Source organism: Meriones unguiculatus, chromosome 2, assembly GCF_030254825.1.
Source record: "Meriones unguiculatus strain TT.TT164.6M chromosome 2, Bangor_MerUng_6.1, whole genome shotgun sequence".
In the NCBI taxonomy this organism is placed as follows: domain Eukaryota; kingdom Metazoa; phylum Chordata; class Mammalia; order Rodentia; family Muridae; genus Meriones; species Meriones unguiculatus.
This window is the reverse complement of record NC_083350.1, coordinates 62031965-62055078: the sequence shown is the minus strand read 5'-3', so window position 1 is coordinate 62055078 and position 23114 is coordinate 62031965. Positions and strand designations below refer to the sequence as shown.

The 23114-nt window shown below is 49.6% G+C and overlaps 1 protein-coding gene across 50 annotated transcripts in view; it reads right to left on the bottom strand.

Moving 5' to 3' along the window:
• Positions 1–23114, bottom strand: part of Celf4 (CUGBP Elav-like family member 4) — a 273122-nt gene that overhangs the window by 36923 nt on the left and 213085 nt on the right. For 29 of the 50 annotated variants that reach the window (XM_060377526.1, XM_060377528.1, XM_060377529.1 and 26 more), the window contains exon 3: positions 21999–22077. In XM_060377526.1, coding sequence (XP_060233509.1) covers positions 21999–22077 — 79 coding nt within the window. The remainder of the gene's footprint in view (positions 1–21998; positions 22078–23114) is intronic. The other 21 variants (XM_060377535.1, XM_060377544.1, XM_060377531.1 and 18 more) reach the window with 1 other exon arrangement.

Below are 23114 nucleotides of genomic sequence, written 5' to 3'. Positions count from 1 at the left end.
TAGCTCCCTCTTGCGCTGCAGCCAGATACGTTCAGGCCAGTCTGTGCTGAGTTTCAGTGCTACGTGGTCCCTGACAGAGCTCAGAGAAGCTAAGCGGCCAGCTGAAGCTCACGCTGGTGGTAACAGCTAGAAGGATCGCTGCGTTCTGGCAGCCAGACCACACCTTCCCTGCCCTGTACTCGTATGCGCATGCCTGCCAGTCTGTCTTTGGAGTTCTGCCCCTTAGGACTCCCTCTGTCTCTGCAAAGTGCGGTTTGAAAAGAGGTGACTCCTGCCATTCCAGCGAGACTGATTTAGACAGAATATACCTTTTATGATCAAGGATAGCAGCTAAACTTTAGGGTCTGCGTGCAGTCTCTGGATGAAAAAAGGGAGAAGGCAGATGAGTAGACAAAGAGGATTAGGGGTAAGGATGACTAGAGATGGAGCTGTAGTGACGGGGAAAGTGAAGAGGGCAGGCTGGGCTGGTGGGAAGGCCTGAAATTAGTACCGGGGGTACAGCAGGGTCAGGGGCTGAAGACACCCAAGCCTAAGCCAGGGTGAGGGAGAGTAGGCTGAAGCGGCTGATGGAGAAAGAAGAGCTTGAAAGAACAAAACTGTGGCTCTCCGGTGCCATTCTTGGCAGGGAGTGCTCCTTGCCTGTCCTCACCCTCCTCAACTTGATGAACACAGCACTTGGATAGACTAGGATAGCTGCATCACTTGAACTTGAGATAGCCCACGTTTTGTCTACCAACTGCATCTGAGATGCTTTCTTTGTAGGTATATGTGACTGTTTTTCATATGCATATAGACACTGCCATGCTTTAAAAACACACAAGTCCATTTGAGAGTGCCACTGAATTCAAGGTAGCTGTTTTGTCATTTTGTATTCTCTTGAACAATGGATACTCAAAGTGTAACATCTGTCAAGGGGGGAGCTGATGAATTTTTTATGTTAAAACTGGTTTCCTCACCTTGAAAAGTCAGGGACTGCTGATCAGGAATGGTGGGGGGAGCCCCCAAGAGGAGAAAGCATAGCAGACACACAAATTTCAGGAGATTTCAGCTCACCTGAGAGGCCACAGCTCCTCATCTGCTCTGGGGCAGAGCCACCCCAGACCTGGGGTTAGCAAGCTGCTTCTAGTCCGGCTCTTCATGCACTGCTACTTGGCTCAGAGTCTGTCCTACTCTATGCCTGAACCTCAAGCTCATCCTGTGATGTGGCCAAAATGATATTTCTAGGAGAGTGGGGGTCTTGCATTCCACACAGGGCTCCCAGCAGACACCTGACTCAGCACTTCTGCTGCCAGGGCACGGCAGGGGTCCTCTGAGGAGGTAGGGTGGGCTTGGGCCTGCCACAGGGCACCAGCTCTCTAAGCATCATTGTAACAAAGAGTGACAGTAACCTGCTGAGCTAGTTCCAGTTGGGAAGGGAGCCAGGACCCACATACACAGTGCCATCCTTACCGCCTGGCTGATCGTCTTCTAAGGAGGAGAATTCTGTTACCTTGGACTCAGCGCCTAGGGCTTAAGGACTTTTCATCAGCCGCAATTGGCTCTGTATTTGGGAGACTTGAGCTGGACTGCAGCGATGGGATGACCTGACGATGTGCTCGGAGGCTACAGCTACTAAAGTTCCCTTTGACTGTCTGGTGACTGTTTGCAGCATGGTCACCTGTCCTCACCATGCTCCTCTATCCAGTCACACTGAAGATATCCCTCATAATCCTCAGAGTCTACAGATACCTGCTAGAAATCCCATTTTGGTCCACACAGTATTCATAAACAGGTCTGGTTCTCATCAAACTGACCAGTCCCTTGTCTAACACGGAAGGACCTAGTATCCCCTACTATAGTTTAAAGGTTTGTGCCTTCTCAGGTTTCATACAGAGAAGCCCTACCATGAAAGGGATGGCTTTAGGGACCTTTCTCAGGTGACTAGGTCATGAGGGAAGAGATCTTGAGAATGGAATTGGTTCCTTTAGAACAGAAGCCTGAGGACTGAGGGTGTAGCTCAATTAGTAAGGCACTTGTCTGGCATGCAAAGGGCCCTGGGTTTGGTCCTCAGCATCTCTGAAATCAGAGATTGGCACATGCCTGTAATCCCAGTATTTGGTTCAAAGTTACGTATGACTACATAGTACTACATCGCCAAGTGTGTTCAAGGCCTGTCTGGACCACACAAGACCTTATCTCACAGAAAGCTTTGAGAGAGCTTGTGTGTTCCTTTTCTGTGGAGTTAGGCTATCTGACAATGAATCTGCTGGCACCCTGGTCTCAAATTTCCCAGCCTCACCATGTTTGTCTTTCTCCTTCTGGGATACTTCGCTCAGAATGATCTTTCCTAGATCTCACAGTTTGCCTGCAAATTTCATGGTTTCCTCCTTTTTGGTTGCTGAGTGGTATTCAGTTGTGTGGAAATGCCACAATTTCTGTATCCATTCCTCCATTGATGGACATCTGGGTTGTTTCCAGGTTCTGGCTATTGCAGGTAAAGCTGCTATAAACAAAAAAAAAAAAAAAAAGAACTACAAGAGGGAAATTTCTGTGGTTGATGGACTACCCAGATTACAGTATTTTGTTAGAGCAGCTGGAACAGATTGAGATTCTCCCATTAAACATCTTGTCATTTCCATGACAGATATCATGTCAATACATATTTCTTTCTAGAAAAATTTAATATGTGCCTCCAAAGCCTTACTCTGACGGGATGAAGATTTATGGTGACATATCAGGCTCCATGATGGGGAAAAGATGTAAAATAGCTTGGAATGAGGAGACTGCTCTGAGACCCTCAAAATGCCTCATCTACACTTCTACCCACTGGCTGGTCTTTGTGTGGAGAGGGCATTCCAAAAGAACCTCAGGCCTTACTCTTTCCATGATGCTGGAAGTGACCCACCCAGACAACTACTTAGCACCTTCCCTGGAATGGGGGGAAGTGGCTGAGCTTATTAGTGGTGCCTAATGATATTTGCATAGACTAACAGACTTAATGCAATCATGAATGCCACAATACCAAGAAAATAATGAAGAAATCCATTACAAAGTCATGAAGCAACTAAGTCAATACAGTAATAACCTGATCCTGCATTAGCTATAATTTCATCTCCTGCTGCAAGGCAATTTCACAATGCTCACTGTTTCTGGACACTTTTATAAATTTCACCTTTGTTTGAGATAATTAATTAACAAAATAAAAAAGTGCTTCTGGCATTTTGTACAGTAAATTAGTCATTAGTCTAAGCTGGCAGGCTGTAATAAAATTTATGAAGACGGATGTGCTGGGATTCCTAACTTTTCTTCTGCTGGCCTGGAACTTTCTCATTGGCAGAGCTCTGGGGGGTTGTCTGGTGGCATAACTTACATGTTCACCAACAGGAACTCAGAAAAGCGTGGTTGGGGTACAGGACAAAATAAAGATCCATCCACATTTGCTGGATTTGTGGGACCCCCTGGGGCACCTCCCTCCTCTGCCCTGGGTCCTGTAATTGTTTCCTGGGCCATTATATTACAGAGAACAACAATGTGGGGCTCAGAGCAGAAGCCTCTTCTTCACAGAAGGGATCATCAAGGCTGTGTTCTGTCTAAGGCTCTAGGAGAGGACCTTTCCCTGCCCTTTGTTGCTTCTGGTGTTCGCCAGCAGTTCTTGGCTTCTTTCTATGTAGCTGTATCATACCAATCTGTTTTCATTATCAAATCTGGCCTTCCCTTTTCCCTCTGGGTTGGTGCCATATTTCCTCCTAAGGACACCATTCATATCGGAAACTCCTTAATCTCATATGACTTCTTCACCTTACCTTGATGACATCTGCAAAGATTCTCCTTCTAAGTAAGCCATTTTTATGGTTTTTGAGGGGGCGTGAATTTGGGGGACACTATTCAACCCACTGTAGACACTAAAGCCTGGATGAACACTGTTCTTACTCTACCACAAAAAAAACAAAAACCAAAATAACCCCGGAATAGTATGAGTCATACTGAACTACCAATAATTGCAAGATGGCCTGCCACACATCAGGGGCTGGCCACTGAAAATATGTGGTTTCTTGAGAAGTTATACAGCTGGCTGGAGAAGTTCTTTGAACCTCCCTGAAAGGGCCAGGCCTATCTATTCTTCTGTATATCATTCTTAGAGAAAGAGTCATAGCTGCCATCAGCTTTCCCAAAGGACCAGGACCCAGAAGTATGTTTTCTGGTTACTATGGGAAACATGGAGGTCAAGAGGAAGGGAGAAGTGACACAAATGCCCTAACTGGCAGATTCCTTCTGTAGATGCAGCTGTACAAAATTACTCAAAATTTTTCCACCTCTTCCATCTCTGAGGTGCAGGTCATGGGAATTAAGAAGGGGGCTGTAGAATCTGCATTTCTGCTGGGCAGGGAGTTGGTGGAAGACTGGCCAGGAACCCTTGCATCTTGGCATCAGGAATGAGAACCTGATGGGGAGAGGTCTTTAAATATATTTTCAGCATCCCAGTGTGGGGCCTCAGAAGTTTACGGCTTCTGCCCTCTCCACTCCATGACATCCTTGATAAAAATGTCCTACCGGAGGGTAAGGTACCACTGACAAACCATGACCATGCATGACAGCAGGGACTCCTTTGCTGCCCTGAGTTACCAAGGCAACTCTGCCACCAGGCTCTCCTTGGTGACATGGTACAGGTTAAGCTCCATCCTTCCATGTATCCAAGGGGCACATGCTTCCCAAACAGACAGCCAGTTAGTTCTCCTGCTGTGAATCACTGTGGGTGAAGTTTGCCAACTCCCCATCATGTGTCCCAAGTTGTTCTCAAGACACCGGCTTGACAGTTTTATTCTAGAGTTTTGTCAGAAAGTTCTCTTTAGGGTTTCTGGGCTGCCAGTTTTTGACCTCCAGGCTCTTGACTTCTGAGAACTTAAACCCTAGCCCATTTCTGGGCCTCAAGATATCTTAAAGGCAACTCTGGTAGCCCTATGTGCCCATGGGCCTATCTAATTTCTCCTCCTAGGGCGATGCTTCAGAGTTTGCTCTGTCCTGGAGAGATGCTATATCTGATCCATATATATATATATGTATGTATGTATATATATATATATATTAGAATATATCTGGTGCTATATTATAATCTTAGTTATTATTATTTTTAAGACAATGTTTGCCTCCATCCTGAGGACCAATCTCTAAGCTGGTAAAGATGCAGCCCATAAATCAACGTCCCCACTTTTTCCTAGACATCAATCATCATTCAATCTTCTAGCAGGTGTAATTGGTGAATAACAGGTAGGAACACCTGGCCATGGGATCATGGGGACTCACAGCTGAAACCTGGCATGGGAGAGTATCCAGACTGTGCATAAAAGGGCCCGGGGTTCTGCCAGTGCTCCCTTCTCCTCCTTCTTCCCGTCATGTCCATCTCTCCCGGTACTCTCACACTGGGGCTCTTTCTGCTGTCCTGTCTCCTAAACCTGAAGATGGTGAGGGTCATGCTCCAGCACTTAGCACACAGCCTGGCAGGTGGCTGTGTTGCCTAACTTTGTCAGATAGAGGAAGAAAAAGCTTCCCGGGAGAAAAACCCTGGAGATACACCCCAAATGGGTAGAGTGCTTGCCTAGCATCCATGGAGACCTGGGCTTAGCAATCAGCACCATACAAATCAGGTGTGGTGGCCCAGAAGTGAAAGCCTAGTAACAGGAAAGTAGTAACAGGAAAAAGAAATTTGAGATTATCCTCAGCTATATAGGGAGTTCAAGGCCAGCTTGGCAGAGAGAGAGAGAGAGAGAGAGAGAGAGAGAGAGAGAGAGAGAGAGAGAGCATAAGCCTGCTTGTACTTCATTGAACTCCACCCTGACTCCATTCTTCAGAGCCTTCTCCTAATAAGGTACCCACTTATTTGGTCTGGTCCTGCCTTGGAGTTTTAAGTTTTCTAGGGCTCTCAACTTCATGACTGTAAAGCTTTGCTTGATTTCTACACTGTTTCATGGTTTGCTTCCCTGTTGCTCAAAGGCCTAGCTCCTGCAGCTGAGAAGCTCATGGGAGTCAAGGACCAGACAAGAAACCAAGACAGGAACATAGGCTAACCTTTTGAAGCTCTCCCATTGTGTGGAGCTCACAAGGACAAGGAAGGGGAACACATGGGTTAATGGGAAGGGACACTGACCAGAGACCTTGTGGCCTTCTGAGGCAGTGATGGAAGGCTGTGGCTGGGGACTCGGCTGTCTCCAGTGGCGCACGCCTCTGCTGCTGCCTCACTCCTCCAGTGTCATTTAATGTTTGCAGTTAAGTATTTACAGATACGTTCCCATGGCAACCGGGGCCTCAAAGTTACTCTTGCAATTCTGTTTTCTCAGATGTGTTTCTCGGCCTGATAGCCTAGTTTCCTGGAACCTGGCCAGGTTGTGAGTCATATTCCTAGCTCTGGCCTCCAGATAGCCTCTCTCTCTCTCTTTCTCTCCCACTTTGGAAGGCAATAGCCTGGCCCTGCATACTCCTAAAGCCAACTTCCCTAGCTCATGGGCCTGTCGGCCCATTAGTTCTGGGGTCTGACACTCAGAACCCACCCAAATCCCCTTACTTCCTGGATCCACTGCCAGTTTCCCTTCTCTAAGAAGCTACTGGGAGCTTCCTTAACTTTGCCAGACATATCTAAGCCTCTGGGCCACCATGCATCTGAAGGGTGGAGCCTTTCCTCTAGCATTTGGCCTTTGGCTCCTATGAACCTGCAGTTGTTGACACTCTCTGCTTGCACCACAATGGACCCCATACCCCAACTCACTCTCATTGGCAGTGCACATGAACCCCCATCCTGCAGATTCAACCATTCATCCTGCTTCCTGGCTTTGGGTTAGGTATTGCTCAAGGTGAGGAGATAGAAGGGGAACAGAGATTCCCTCAAGGCACAGAGTGGACAATGATTAAGAAAAGATGGAAGTGAGTGAAATGACATGTGGTTTGCCTTAGTGAGAGGGATGCAGTTGGCTGAGACAAGGTGAGTGGAAGTGACAACTGGGGGAGCAATGACACCAAAGAGAGCCTCCAGTACAAGGGATGGAACAAGAATGTTTGAGGGACACCCAGGAGACCAGGAGGCAGAGGAGCAGATGAGCAAGGCATCACAGAGGCACATAAAGATTCTGAACTCACATCTGAGTTCAAGTGACAAGTTCCTGCGAGGGCCACTGTGGTGAATGGAATTTAGAGTCCAAGTAGAGGAAGGGACTCCAGGAGGTAGAAGAGGCTCAGAGCCAATGGAGGGTGGAGAAGTGAGGCTAGATAAAGAAGGCTGTGGAAGATGACACAAGACTCCAGTGTTACCTTCTGTGACTCCATCTGTAGGAAGGGCCAATCACTATACATGTCCCCCGCCGCCTTTTATGGCCATGTATGATCTTGTTCTTGCCCAATCCTCCAGTGGACACCATCTCCAGAAGGAAGACTCCTTCTAGTGAACCAACACCTTCCTGGGCAAACTCACTCTCTCAAGATCCTAGCTAGCATTCCCAGGGAAGACTGCTTTTGCTCTGAGCAGTTCTCCCCAAGCCAGCTCCTCCCTCTATCTGCCCATGCTAATGGGCTGTTTGGTGCAAAGCAGGTTATTGGACCAGATAGCTTTTTCCCAACTCATCTCTGCCCTCCCCTAGGGACTCACCTATTCTATGCTACCCTTTTACTATCCCAGAAGCCCTGGAAGTTGCTTGAAGCCCCTTCACCTTCAGACTTCTGACAGAAGTCACTGGCTGCTAATGGTTCCTCCAGTGTCTGAATCACTGTTATAGCCTGTTTAAGTCCCTGCCTTCAATTGATGTTATAAACACAATGTTGATGGCATGGTATGGGAGGGGTTGAGTTCTCTTGTTCTTGCACTTCATGGAGCCAGGGTGCCCCCATCCAAGCACAGAAGAGGCAGGGCCTGTGGAAGGTACCACTCTGCAGACAGTAAGCAGGCAGGGAACTGGACATGTCCCCAGGAACAAGAAGCCATAGAATTAAGCTTGGCCAAGGCAGGGAAGGCATTCAAGATTCTCTGGGGTCTTCAGAAAAGCACAGAGCTCTCCAGGAGCACAATGTGGGACAGAGAAAGGCTAGGAGCACCTTCTTTGTCTCTCCAAGTGAGGACAAGTCTGGCTGGAGGCTGGGGACAGAGTCACTAGTGAGTGGAGGGTGGGTGCAGCCTGCTGTCTGAAGAGGCTGAACTGGCCGGGAGCAAGGGCAAGCTTTGCTGTAATGTTAGCCAGTCTGCTCCTACCTTGCCTGGCCTCCCGCAAGACTTCCTGTTCAGTAGGAAGAGATTAATCGTTGAAATCTGAAGGAGGGCTCTCTCCTCCACTATCCACCCCTCAGTTACCCCCAAAAAGAAAACAGTTGTTGAAAATGAAAAATGGTGTTCAGTGAAGGGTTTAAAGACATTTTGAATTTAGAACATATTTTAAAGGTCATTTTAAGCAGTAATTATGTTCTAATGGTGGGGCTCTTAGCAAAAGGCAAGAGTCCCTTGGTTACATTAGCCCAAATGCAAAGCAGCAAAAGCAGGTTTCCAGTAGTCCTCAGAACCTGGTAGAGGGACATGGGGAGGGGGTGGTGATGAGCTAAGCTGGTTACAGTACTCCCTTCCACATCCCACATCACGCCTGCCTTGGGTCCCTGGGAATAATAAGCCACACAGCTAAGCCTGGCCCTGGCAGAGAAGGATCTTTCAAGACCTCTCTAGGGCCTGCCACTTCAATGACTTTGAGGTTCACAGGGAGTGGAGCATGCTGGTCCTATATCTTCCCTGAGTGCTCCTAGCAGCAGGCTCTTCAATCATTATGGGCCCACTGTGTCTGGGGTGGGAGTGAAGGGGTGCCTCTGAGCTAGTGGTGCCCAGGCTGCAAGGCTCATGTGTGTGCATTTCACAGCCTGTGGTCTATATTACTTTGGGACAGGATAAGGACACTGGCTATTGGAAAGTCACCATTTTCTATCCTCATCTCCAACTAGCAGTTCCCCAATCCAGCCCTCAGCCTGCTTTCTCCTTCTTGGAGCATGCTCTGCTTTTGCAGGAAAACCCCACCCACATAAATGAGCACACACACTTGCTGAAAAGCTAATACTGAAAACACACTGTGAGCGCCTACTGTTCGCCAGACTTAAGGGGAGTCTGGAAGAGCTAGCTATAGGTGAGCACTGTGGGAGTCCCTTAACAAGGGAGGCAGCAGACTGCAGAAGCTTACCACAGGCATCACATTTAATTTGGGAGGGCTTCATGACCAAAGTATGAGGAAGGACAAACTAAAGAAGGGATAATCAAACACTTTGAATAAAGGAATAAGCAGAAGCCTTCCCATTTGGGGAGAGGCCACTCTCACCTCAGGCTTCCGACATGTTTTGAAAGACAGGACACAGGCAAGGAATACAAAATGCACGTGGGACCGGGTGCTTTGCACAACACCCTGCTCTACCCATCTCATTGCCTGGGCTTTCTTTACGTAAGAGTGGGGCCAGACACCCAAACTGATACCCATGGGGTGTGATATACATGGGGCGTGCATCACTTGAGAGAGGACTAGGAGCAGGTGGGGGCTAGTGGCACGGAGAAGCCAGCTTCTGGGCATTGGGGTGTGATGGGTGTGTAAGGATGTGGTCTGGGACTCAGCCCAAAGGGGAAGGGGCGAAATACAAAAACATCCAGGAGTGGCGCAGCGCCGGGCCACAGCGTTATTAAACTAAACCATCTTATAAATCTCGAGCCATTAATAACAGGCTGCCTCCACGTCGGGATAATTTATTCAAATTGCGGGTCCCAGGATGGAGGAGCAGATGTTTCGGAGCTGTTGGTGTCACTGAAAGAGTTCCAGGGGAGGAGGGGCATGCTGCGTGCTGGTGGCACAGGCTCAGCCCCGCCCCCTCTGTCTCTCTAAGGAATATCTCCATCTTCCACAGCGCAGGCCACCAACTCCCTACTCTGGGGAAGGCAGAACAAGGTCCTTAAGGGACAGCCAGCTTAGCTCAACACATGCTAAAAAACTGTCTGGAGAGACAGTCAAGTCGCCCCATCTAGAACGCAATGCTGCTCCCAACTGGCCTAAACTAGCCTTTGGCCCCTGCTATCTTGGCTCACTGAAATAGCAGTTCTCAAAGGGCTTGACATTCTCTCCTGCACGAGCCAGTCATCCGCTGATGACCCGGAAGTAAACCCTGGAGTCTCATTTGCCTCCTCTGAGCAGTCATACAGGATGGTTTTCCTCCTGCTGGGAAAGACAGAGAGAAGTTGGCCTAGGGCTGCCCTTGGACTCAGGTAAGCCCTTTGGGTCAAACCTGAGTCCGGCTGTGGGGTGGTGGTAGGTGTGCCAGGACCTCAGGCGGGGGGTCTGGCCGCAATTCTTGGACAGAATTCCAGGGATCACGTCAGCCACCGACTACCTCCCTAGGCTCTGGAGAGGTTAACTTCCTCAGATGAAAGCCGTGCTGCTAAATTTTGCCTGACAGAACAGCTCTCACACTATGATGTCATATCTGACCCTAACTCTTTCCCTTGCGAAGTGAAGTGTCTAACTTTGGGGGAGGGGTGGGGAGAAGGGTGGGGAGAAGGGGACACGGCCCTGCCCAAGTCTTCATGTCTAAGAATCTTAATCTCCACTGAGTCCCTGTGAGAGACCTTGCAGGGGACGCCGTAATCTTTACTTCTCGCACTTTCTGCCATCAGGAAGGACGGGCGCGGCTCCCAGTGCCCTGGCTTGTGCCTTGCAGTGGGTGAAGAGGTTAGTCTTCCTCCTGTTTCTGTTCTGTGGCCCTGAAGAACTGCTTACTGAGTGAATTTCAGGTGAGACCCTGCCAGGCCTGGGAATGCCGTACCACCCCCTTGAAAGTCCAACTCTTAAATACTTGGCTTCACACTCAAGAGGCTCTCAGCCTCCTCTGATGTCATGCCCTGGGGAGTGGTGGTTGGAATAAACAGAGTGTCATGGAAGGAGGCACACTCGTCTTGTCCCTGAACTCTAGCTTGATCCCATGCCACCATCATGTGATGAAAATAAAGAGTCTCTACTCTCTTCCCCCTGGTCCTGACTTGCAATGACACTCCTCAGGTAGGGTTCTGATAGGGAAGACTGGCTTAGGCAGGCTCCACCCTTGACAGGATGGTCCCAGAAGCCAGTGTGCAAGGAGAGGTTGGAAAGGTGCCTTTTGCCACTTCTGAGATCTGGCTGCCCTAAGACATAGGGGCTTCTGGGAGAACTTGTTGTCAGTTGCTTAAGGTGAGGCTGAAGGAGCACTAAGACCTCCCACAGGACAAGTGAGGAAGGTGGGGGCATGTGGTGGGTCCTCCTTACCCCACTGTTTCATGTCAGCATGGCTGGGAGGGTCAATGGTAACTGTCAGCCCTGTGCCTCTACCCCTGGCACACTGGACCTCCTCCATAGCTCAAGGTTCATTTCTAGTGAAGGAGAAAGTGCAGCCCACACTCGCAGGGCAATCAGCATGCTCTGTGATGAATGGAGCCTGTGTCACTCAGCGAAAATGAATATTTCTTTGCGATAATGGCCAGATGGTAGCAACTCTCCGATCCAAATTAAAACATGCATGATAAATGCCAGGAAAACAGAGGAAGACAAAACCCCAACCTGCAGTGAATTCTCTCTATAAATCTTCCCTCTGTGCCCCTCCCCCACCACAGTGGCCCTGCTAATAGCCATTAAATTATTAAGATGTGCTGCAAGGAGAATGCCAATGTCAATGGCTCCAGCCCCCCTGCCCAGCCAGCCCCAGCTTGTGGGGCCAGAGTGGGTAGGAAGTCCAAAGTGGAGGCTGCTTCTCCACCTGGCCCAACAAGGGAAGGTAGGACATTTTCAGCCATAGGCAGGAGACTGGCATTGTGGAGCAGGCACAAACTGACGCCCATGCCAAGCCAAGCTCTGAGGAAGTCAGATACGTCTCTTCTTAAGGAAGGAGCAGTCTCCATGGAGATGAGAAATTAGCACCATGCCTGACTTTACAGTGCATGCAGAGGGCAGAAGAGGGTGTCTGAGCTAGGGTGTCGGTGAAGGAACAGAAAAAAAAAAAAAAAAAAGACCAGCAGGATGGACTGAGGAGGGCTTGGTCTATCTGTGTGGAGCTAGATAACTGGGAAGGATCAAGAAGAAGGCAAGTGTGTGTGTGTGTGTGTGTGTGTGTGTATGTTTGGAGGGGCGGTTTCTGAAGCAGCGGCTACTCAGGGCAGGGATGCCTTGGTACTGGGTTTATATTGTCTAGTGACAAAGGCTCCTGAAGTTATTCCCGTAGTTCTTACCTATCATCATGGCTGGAGCCCACACAGACCACTTGTTCACCTGATATGCTGGCCAGACCCTCCTGTGGGTGGCCATCTTCCCACATCCAGCTCCTGTGGACTCCAGACTTTTCCAGAGCCCACACCTTCTTCTCTTCCTCAGGAGTCAGGCCCCTACATTTTACTCTGGTATTCCTGGGACCCTTTTCCTGGACTATTGGGTTTCCTTATTTTTCCCCAGACATGCTCTAGACCATGGAGCTTGCCTTTCTTATCTCTTCAACATGGAGAGCGAGCCCTTGAGAAGGCTGCGCAAACTGCCCCAGTTGGTGCAGGCCTCTCTTCTCATGTCACCCACTGTCCTCAACACTCACATATGTCAAAAGAGCTTACTCTTACAGACTGTGAGCGTCTTTGGAGTCTAGAGCCTAGCAGAAGCTGGAAAATATCTTCCTGGAGCCACACATCAGCCTTTATGGTCCATAAGCTCTGCAGGACAAGGGATGCTCTCTGATGTGGAGAGTTACTATATCTGGCCATTTACATGTAAGCTTCAAGCATCCCGAGACACCAAGGCCAATTACCCACGGATGGGCTATAGTGTTCAGGCTGTTGAGATGATAGGACATCCTTAGCATGGATCCTTGTTGATGTCTGTAAAACCTGTATTCCAGGTGGGCACGGCCTTGGTGATTCTGACTGCCTTTCCTCAAGGGAGTTTCCACTGGCTTTTACTGTCTGCTCATCCCAGCTGGCCTCCACACTTACATGGCCACAGACAGGCTCTTACTGCCATAACCTGAGTGGCACCTGGGCAGGTACAGCCTAAGACCCTCTCTAAGGTTCCCTGTACCTCTGTTCTCCAAAAGCATGGGCAAAGAAGAAGAAAAACCATTTAGGCAGTGATCCAGACTCATCCCTGTGGATTTAGTGGTGCGCTGGATGCTGGAAGGACATGCTTTTGCATAGGCAGCTGTGAGAAGTCCCACAGCCCCATAAGATGTCCGCAAGACCTGGAGGTGACCAGAAGAATTGAGTCAAGAAGGTTAATGACTAGTTATATGTCTCAAGGAGGTCAACTCTCCTTTCCCAGTCCTGTTTCTCACTCCATAAATAGAGACGCTGCTCTGCCAAGCACATAAGGCTGCTACCAGGTATGAGGTCCTCACACGAGAAGCCCTAGATGACTCAGTGGCGGTGCTGGAACACCAGTGTCTCTTTCCATCATTCAGAGCCCCAGCAGCAGCTGCTGCGTGCATTGACAATGCCCCGTCATCTCCAACATTAGGTCAGGAGGGGCAGACTTTAAAATAAAACGGCAATAGCCAAGGCCTTTTGGGTCCAAAAGGATGGGCGAGCACAGCTACACTGTGTACACAAGGGCTGGTGTGGGGGATCCCGTCTCTTCACATCCTCCGGCCCATGCCTAGCATCATACTTCCCGACTCTGTGCTAGTACCCAGTCTTCCGGATCCAGGCCAGTGAGAGACCTTATCTCAAAACACAAGGTAGGGCTGGCAAGATAGCTCATTGGGTACAGGCACCTGCTGCCAAGCATGATGATGGGAGTTCAATTCCCAGGATCCACAGGGTGGAAAGAGAGAGCCAGCTCCTACCAGATTACCTCCAAGTTTCACAGGTGCACCCCGACAGCTCAATGCACCAACACCCATACATAAACAAGTCCAGGTTCCTCCATTCCATGAAATAGATGCTCCTCTCCAACTAAACACGTTCTTCTACAGATTTAAAAATATCTGGAATGCCACCCACACACCTCCCATCCCTGTCTCTAATTTCATGCCATTTCAGTGACAGCCCATGCGCTTCCTGTTATCTCATTATTACCACCTCTTGGAAACCTCCCCTGTCCTGCTCTTTCTGGTAATTCACATACCTAGCCCAATGGAGGTTCTGGGTGGTAAAAATTTCTATTTGCACTTGGTTCGTCACACCTCCTCACCCTGTCACCACCTCTTTCCCCATACACCAGACTCTAAAAATAAAATGACAACAACTACAGCCACCACAAGGAGACATCCCATAGTTTCCTACTATGCTCCAATTGAAAAGTGAAGTTCAGGGGACTGTTACCACCGTCTTCGCAAGAAGAGGATGGAGGTCTCAGAGTGGACAGCTTTGTGGGCAAGGCAAAGAATCTAAAGTCAGAACCAAGATGCGAAGTCTGGGCCTATCTCTGTCCTGATCTTTACTTGAGCTCCTATTTCTATGTGGCCGAGCAACCCCAGAGCACCACCGATTCCATGTTAGCCCCAAACCCACTGGCCTGAGAGTGTACTCCCTTACCTAAACACTTCTGTTCAAATCCCCTTGTGAAGAGCAGGGTTCCTAAACCTTACCTAAACCCTCAAAGCCAGAAAGCCAGACATCCTCCATCCTGGCTCAACGGGTGCCCCTCACCCACTTGGGTCTGGCTCATTTTCTCACAAAGCAAGCTCATCTTCATGTTCCCATCTCTGATTCACATGGTCTATTTCCTCTTCCTGTTCTGCTTGTATAGCCTCCTAGCCATGCCCATGTCCGTATCAGATTTTCTTGTTGAGTGGTGTCAGGAGCCTGAGGACACTGGGTGTTTCACTCCTCCACGGAGAGCTGCCCAGTCTAGGAAGCACTTCCTCTCTCTCTCTCTCTCTCTCTCTCTCTCTCTCTCTCTCTCTCTCTCTCTCTCACTGTCCCCATCTTCCCCAGAAGTGGGAGCACCCTCCTGCAGGTTCACACAGAGCAGGGGACAGGCTGTTCCTGAGAGCAGCAATGGGATGTTCACCAGAGGGGGCCTAGTCCCCTCTCTGTGTCATTCCAATTCCCAAGCGCACAGGCAGGAGACACTTTTAAATATCATCCAGAAGGCCATTTGCTATGATTAATACCCCATTTCCCCTGAAACTGTTGTTCGCTAAATTAGCTGGGGCCAGAGGGAATTTGCTGAGGAGCTTTAGTCTCAACTTAACTTTCTTAACGCTTAAAACAAAAAACAAAAAAACAAACAAACAAAAAAAAACCAAAAAACAAAAAAAACCCAAACAAAAAAACAAAACAAAACAGAAAAACCCACTTTAAAACCAAAATGCAGCTCCTCAAGCCACATGCTATCCTCCAGCTGAAAACCTACAGTCCGTTTACATTCATCAGGTTTGCAGTTAATTATATTTTCACACTTATGGCGGGAGTTGGAGATGTATTTATAATGTGTGTCTGTCCCACTGGAGTGCCTTGGGGCCTTCCCTAGGGACCCTTCCCCGTGGAGTCACCTCCCCAGCCACAAAGACCTGTCTTCACGGGTCTATCTGGTGTAGCTGTATAAATTAAGGGAGGTTTTAAACATTCATTTTCCAAGGCAGAAAGGAGACAAAGATTCCTTTAAGCCAGAAAAATGGGGATTTTTGAGAATATAAGCCCCAAGGTAAAGTGGGTCTTGCCCTGGGGTTTAGAGAGACCAAGAGCTGGAAACACTCTAGCAAGAGAGAGAGAGAGAGAGAGAGAGAGAGAGAGAGAGAGAGAGAGACAGACCGTGTTCACAGATATGTCATTGACCTCGATTGGGAGGGGAGCCATACCTTGGTTGGGCAGCTTGGCTTAGTCACAAGTTTGGCATTTCTCAGGCCTTCCAAATCTTTCAGATTGTATGCATAAGGACATGGTGGGGCCTGGATCGGGGCCTGTTATCCTACATTTGAGACAAACATTGCTGCAGTCTTTTTTTTCCCCAGCATTAGTCCAAAATGAACCTGAGACACAGCTTTGAGTATACTGTCCACGTTGTTTTTGTTTTGTTTGAAACTATTTAGTTTTTCATCTCCGCTGGCCTTCTTTTAATTTTTTTTCTGTTTTATTTCTTTAGTGTGCTTGACTGGGGAAAGGGCAGAGCACGCATGTCTGGAGGTCAGGGGTCAACCAGGACTCTGCTGTCTCTACTCTGTGGGTCATAAGGATTGAACCAAGGTAGCCAGCTTGGTAGCAGGTGCCTTTTTTTCACTGAGCCGTCTGGCAAACCACACCCTGTTTATTTTATTTTATTTTATTTTATTTTATTTTATTTTATTTTATTTTATATTTTAACTGTTTGTCATTAGCCTGGAGCCTGCGGAAGCCAGTGAGCCGCCCGCTTGGATCTGTCTGCTTCTGCCTGGCCATCATTGGGATCGCATGTGTGTGCCACCTTGCTCAGCTCTCTCACGTTCTGCAGATTAAATTTAGGCTGTCATGCTGGTGCAACAAGCACTTTACTGGCTGAGCAGCTGCCCCATTCCATCCACTTCTTGATAAAAAATGGGAAGGGGATGGGTGAGGAGCAGAATCGTGGGTTAGGGTAGAGTGGTTCCTGGACCTCCTGGGCCTACATGGTCTGATGTCCTTCAAGGGGCCCGAGGAGAGGAGGGAAGATGGCTCTGTCACGGTCCCCATGAGCTGGGGGAGGGGAGGATGGGGAGGAGCAGCAAGTTCTGAAACAAGTTCTGGTGGAGGGGCAAAGCACACACACATTCATGCATGTGTATGAGGAGTGTGCTGTCTAGTGCAGTGCCTAAGACCCGCTGTGGGGACTCAGAAGCTGTAGGGGATGCTGAAGGGTGAACATTTTGTGCCTCTAAGTGTTGACAGACAGCTCCTTTGGGTGGCTGTTGTGGGGCCTCAGTCACATTCTGCTGCTTTGTGGTCAGCTCTGCTCATCCCCGGATCTCCTGCGAGGCTCTGAACTAGAGGTCAGTATGTGCAGGATCAAGACAAAGCCCTGTGATCTACACGCCCAGGATGGCTTCAGGCTGGTCCTCCCGATTCCCTCAGCTCTGCAACCCCTTCCATCTGCCTGGTCCGAGGACTTCCTAGGCAGAATCCGGAGGGGGTACTGTTCTGCCAGAACAGAAGCTTTTGTCCAGGAAGTCATTCATTGCTTCCGAAGATAGAAAAATGGACACTTTTGTATGGTGCATTTCCAGATAGCAGGGTCAGCCTACAAGTCCATTTCATCAGAACACACTGTAAATGGCCTTTGGAGTGTAAGAGGATTGTATTGTTGGAAGAGCCCAGGAGTGAGAAATGCAGCATCTGGAGGTCAATAGTTATGGCCATGGGTCTCCCCGAGCCATGTGCCTGGACCAGAACCACTGCAGGAGGAGACAGCTGCCCTGCTTGGACTCGTACCCCTCAGCTGGTCCCCCAAAGCTCCTGGGAACCCTTACAGACCACACGTGGTCTGTCTGTTTAGAAATAGAATAATGCTTGGAGGAGAAATGAGAAACGTAATAGGATTTCAAAAGCCACAGGACCCGATGGGGCTACAGATGGTGGAGGGGCTGGGAGGGGGGAATGGGGCCTGGGTTTATGGTGGGGAACGTGGCCTCGGGGAGGGCCTGGGATCCGCATCACATGCATCGTGTCCAACCTCATTAGCTGGCCCAGCGGGACTCCATCACCACACTAGTGTGTCTGCCATGAGGAGAATGATGCTCTGAAGATACCGTTACGGATTAGGGGCAGCAAAAGGCTACAAGAACACAGCTAACTGATTCAGCCAGCACCTGCCTAGGGTAGGTGGGGGCAGGGGCAAACCTAAGGACTAATGAGGGTGGGGCTCACACCTGTCACAGTCTTCCTTCTTTTCCTTACCCAGCATGAGAGAGATAGAGAGAGAGACAGAGAGAGATAGACAGAGACAGACAGACAGACAGACAGACAGATAGACAGATAGACAGACAGACAGACAGATAGATAGATAGATAGATAGATAGATAGATAGATAGATAGATAGATAGAGTGAAGTGGAGTTTATCAGTGAAGACCCAGGGAGCAGATTGAACTGGAATGTGCCAGTCCAGGCACTTTTTTCAAGACTTGGGGAGGGAAGGAAGATATAAAAAAGAGGTTTCTTCATTTTCTAGAAGCTTCCTTGGGGTGTGCCAATAGCAGCTCACAGAGTTGCCTCCCCATGTTCCTTTCCAGGCAGTGCTCAGGGCTCTTTACCCCCTTAGTCTGTCTGCTTGAGGCCCTTCGGCAGGGCCCGGGGTGGGAGTAGTCAGAAAGTCCCCTGCTCCTGCCTCAATCGTCTGACCCACTTCTCTGAACTCATTGGGCGTCCTTCTGGGTTCCCTTAGGCTACTCTCTCAGTCCCCCCTTCCCTGGCCTGGGGAAAGCACAACCTGCTTAGTAGGGAGAGACTCAGCCTGTCCTTTTGATGTAGGCTTTACTCGTCTAGCCAAAGGCCAGGTGGCTGCAGGCTTAATCTGGAATCTGGTCATTTCTTTAGGCAACTGGGCATGATTCTGTCATAGCAGTGGCCACCTTCTTGTGTCTGTTTGCCTGTGAGCTTTCTCCAGAGCTAAGAGTGGAGGACAGTGGGAAAGATTGTAACCTCCCTCGTGTTCCTGCTGGAGGCCTTCCAAAGGCCATACCTGTCAGCTTCAGCCTGCATCCCTGGGAAGAGTGAACAGCATCAAGCTGGGCCTCTTTGCCTAAGGCTCTGATGGACGCATCCTTCATTTTGGTTTTCTCATGGTTGGAACTAACCTCATACCAGAGAAGAGAAAGAGAGCTCTGCTACTGTCCTGTCAGCCTGAACTAAGCAATTTATCTATAGCAGAGAACAGAGCTCTGTTGGTAAAAAGGCTACCCTAACACCCACAGTTCTACTGACATCTGTCCATCCCCATTCCCAGAACTCCATGTGACCATGAGATGCTTCTAGAAGTGCAAGAAGTGGAATGGGGAACCCACTTCTAAAGTGCCTACATGAGGGCAGGGTTTGGGGAGAGGCCCTCCTTTTGCCAAAGTCCCCTTTCTGACCTGGAAGGCAGTTGGGTGGAGACCCCAGGGCCATGTATGTACATCCCAAGTTCCAGATCTTTGAGTGGGCTGGCAGCAGAGTTGCTGGGGCTGACAGGAAGATGCAGCCTGAGTAGGGGGGGCTCACCATCACTTTCTGCTTCTGAGGTAGCTCCTTTCCTGCCCCTCGTGGCCCCAACACACATTCTCCGAGGCCCCTCCCCCTCCTCCTGTTTCCTTCTGTCACATTTTCTTTTTAAAAAAATTGTGGTGTGTGTGTGTGTGTAGGCTCATATGGGATACCTTCCTCAAACAGTCTCTACCTTATTGTTTTAAGCCAGGGTCTGGACCTCACTGATTGGCCAGGAATCCCTAAGACTCTCCTATCTCAGCGTACCTTGTGTTCATCACTCAGTGACAGGATCACAGACCCGTAGTATGGGCTCAGCTGTCTACGTAGTTGCTGGGGGACCAAACTCAGGTGCTCACGACTCAAGCATCTTACCTCCTCTCCCCAACCCATCTCTTCTCACCTCTTCCTTCTTGTCAACTTCATTCCTCCTCCACCATCCCACCCCCTCCCTTCCTTTCATACCTGTCTCTTCTTTACTCCTTTAATCGTTTTCACCTTTCCCTCCTTCCTTTCCCCTCCTTCCCCCAGAAGAAATATTTAATGGCTATTAAATTATTTTAAGCCAACTTTCTTTTAAAAGAAAATAGCTCTGTGATAGTGCTGACTCAGGACCATCTCCCTGTTTAATATTGAATATGCAATTAATAGATAGATGTTTAGGTTTGGCTCTTCTCTTCCCTCCCTTTCCACCGCAGCAAGAATAAAAGAGCTGATTAATCTGGCTTGGGGCAAGTGTCAGAGCAGGAGATATATGGGAGAAAGGCGATGAGGTTAGCAGCTTGGAGTTGGAGAGCAATTGCCTCCCAGGCAAGGGATGGTTGAAGAGTATTAGAGTAGGCATTCAGCTCAGCTGAGGCTGTGCAGACGCCCCACACCCACTTCTGTTCTGGAAAACCTGCTGGGGCCAGGCCTGCCCAATCTCTCTGAGATTCTCTGGGTGAGGCCTTGTTTGTGTCACCTGGTTCCTTTCCCAGCTCTGGGGGAGCCTTTTCTCTCAGGTCCAGAAGTACCATTTCCTCATGTTGCCTCCTCCAAGTTATCTGGCTGTCCATTTCTGGGATAACTACTGGCACTAACTGTCCAGGCAACTTGCATGCACTTGAGAGCTATTGTGTGGCTCCTTGGATATGAGGTACTGCATGCCTGGTGACTCACTGGGCCTGTGTTCTAGAGACCATTTCTGGGAGAGACCCTGATCCCTGCCACTGGTCTCCTAAGCCCTGAGTAAGGCTGAGCAAGGCCATGACCCTACCTTCATCAAGAAGGGAGCCAGAGTGAGAAGAGGGAGCCATGTGGGCTTGCTCACTTAGGCCCTTTATACCTGAGTGTATTATATCTCAATTATCAGGGTCCTGAGATCCTCAGAAAGCCCCGGGTAAGATGTGTCCATGCGCTAAGACATGAGGTGAGTTTGGGAAGCAACAGGCATCCTCCTAAGACCAATTGGGTAGAACCTGAATCTCAGGCCAAGAAGGGATTGAGCCAGATAAGCAGCTTGAAACAGAGGGCTCAAGGGAGTGGTTTGGGAGGAAGCATAGACCACTGGAACCAATGCCACCTCTAGTCACGATAGTGTTCCCTTAGGACAGCTCAGAGATTCAAGTATCTTTGGGTCTGACCAGGGACTGAATTTGTCCACATTCCTGAGGAAGTAACTGTGGGCATTGCTCAGTGCTGAGGCCAGGCAGGAAACAGTAAGTGTGAAGCTGGGGGCTGACTCCATGAGAAGCAGAAATGGCGGTATCTCCTTTCCAAAGCTGTCAGTCTGGATCCTAGCAGGGGCCTGCAGCTTCCTTCCCTCCCTTGGGCTGATTGCTCTCTCTCTCTCTCTCTCTCTCTCTCTCTCTCTCTCTCTCTCTCTCTCTCCCCCCGCAGTATACTCACTACCATGGAAGAGGCTGTTTGCTGTGGACAGAGTCTGAGCCTGGGTGCCAGGGGCCTGACCTTCGATGCTGGAGGTATCCTTTATCATTCTCTTATTTTCTGTTCACATTGTGGCACAGCTGAATCCTATCTAGGTGGTACCTAGAAACAGGGTTGTGCCCAGGGTGGGCATAGATCACCCTGGAGCTGAGGCGGGGAAGCAGTGTAGCTACAAAGCACTGTATTTCCAGGAGAATTGTTGCCTGGTAACAGAGATGTCCCTGGCTAACTGCATGTCTTGTCTTCTCATGGATGAGCTTCTGAGGGTATCTATCTATCTATCTATCTATCTATCTATCTATCTATCTATCTATCATCTCTTTCACGTGTGTGTGTGTGTGTGTGTGTGTGTGTGTGCATGAGTGTGCATGAGTGTGCGAGCCTGTTAGGGTGTTCATCCTTGTGTAAGTTCCTGGGAGCTCTGTGTTCTGGGTTGAGCATTCGTGGATAAAGCCATGTCCTACCTCTGTCCCCTTCCCGACATCTGTCTGTCTGCTTGCATCCACCTCTCTGATCTTTATCTCCGTGCTTACCTCATGTACCTGAACTACCACCATCACCCCTCTCAAGCGTGTTTCTTCATACCCTTGAAGACTGCAACCATTGTCTCTCTCCTAACAGGGCAGTTTTCTACTATTCAGATCCCACCACAGTGGTGTTTGTTTGTTTGTTTGTTTTGGACAGCACCCAGGCAGGCACACTTCCCCCCCCCCCCCCAAAGAGAATGCAAAAGGATTACCTCTAGTTGGCACCTAGTTTCTTTAGACAAATAGTAAACCCTTCCCTCCGTACAGCAGGCCCCTGTCTCCTAGCCCTCCCTCCCCCATATTGTCTTCCACATCAATCACTCAGAGCAACAAAGGCCTGCCCCTAGCAGGAAGAGGAGAGGCAGGGAGTCGCTGCAGCGGGACAAAGTGGGAAGAAAGGAGGAGGAGGGGGAGGGGTCAGAGACAAGTGGGCCCTCACGTGAAGGGGGCTGGCGCAGGCAGCTACTACCTCCTCGGCTCTCGCTGTCCGCAGGCTTCACCTGGATCGGCCGGTTCATCTGCAACAGAGTAGAGGGAACAGCGTTACTGGGTGCCTGGGGCTGAAGTGCTCAAAGTGCACAAGTGCCACGCCCACATTGGCGACACACACGCCTGGAGACTAGCAGGACGACCTTCCAGACCTCCGACCTTCTTCCTTCACTACCCACTACCTCATTCTCCGAAGTCCAGTATTCCACGCGGGGCGGGGCGGGGCGGGGCGGGGCGGGGCGGGGACGGTCGGGGTGGGATGTCCCCCTCTGGATTGGAAAAGGGCTCCTTTTCCAATAGGGCTCCTCCCACTTGGATTAGCTCTCAATGGCCTGATACAATAACCTGAGGTTGAGAGCGTGCCTATTCCTTCTCTCTTCACCCAGAAAGCCCCTCCTGTACCCGAGGCACACCTGTGGTCCTGCCTTGGGTCCCTCAGTACAACTGGTTTTGCCAAGCTGGCTTTAACTTCAAGCCTGGTCATCTCTGACCTATGAGGCGGAGGTGGCGGAGGACTTGGTTCCCACGTCTATGTCTAGAGAGGAGCTCTGGGATGCAGTCCACGATGGGAGTCAGAGAGGTCCGTCAATGATGGAGTAGACGCCACCAGTTTTCTTGTGCTTGTGCGAAGTAAGGTGTCAGGGCAGTAGAGCCCTGGAGTGCCTGCGCGGGCCTCTCCCTGGAACTGGTGTAATACTACATTTGGCCACTAGAGGTCTCTGAACTCCAAGCATTGTGGGTCAAACCGCGCAGGTTAAACCCCAGCTCTAAGGCATGAGGGTGGGCTCTACAGCCTCGGGTTCCTGTCGTATTTCAGACAATAAAAATTATAGAAGCCACACAATGCGACGTTCTTTATGCCTTCACCATGTTTCTCCTGTGTGCCCCTCCCTGATCCCTTTTTGCAGTTGCATTTCTCTCACAAGATACAAGGAGAGCGGCAAAAGCACCCCCATTTTAAAGGCAGAGAAGCCGAGGCCTGCTTTCCCAGGCCACCTTGCAGCAGGGTCTGCAAAGGTTTTTTTTCTGCACTTGCCTCCACAGCACCTTAAGACTTTGTTGCCAG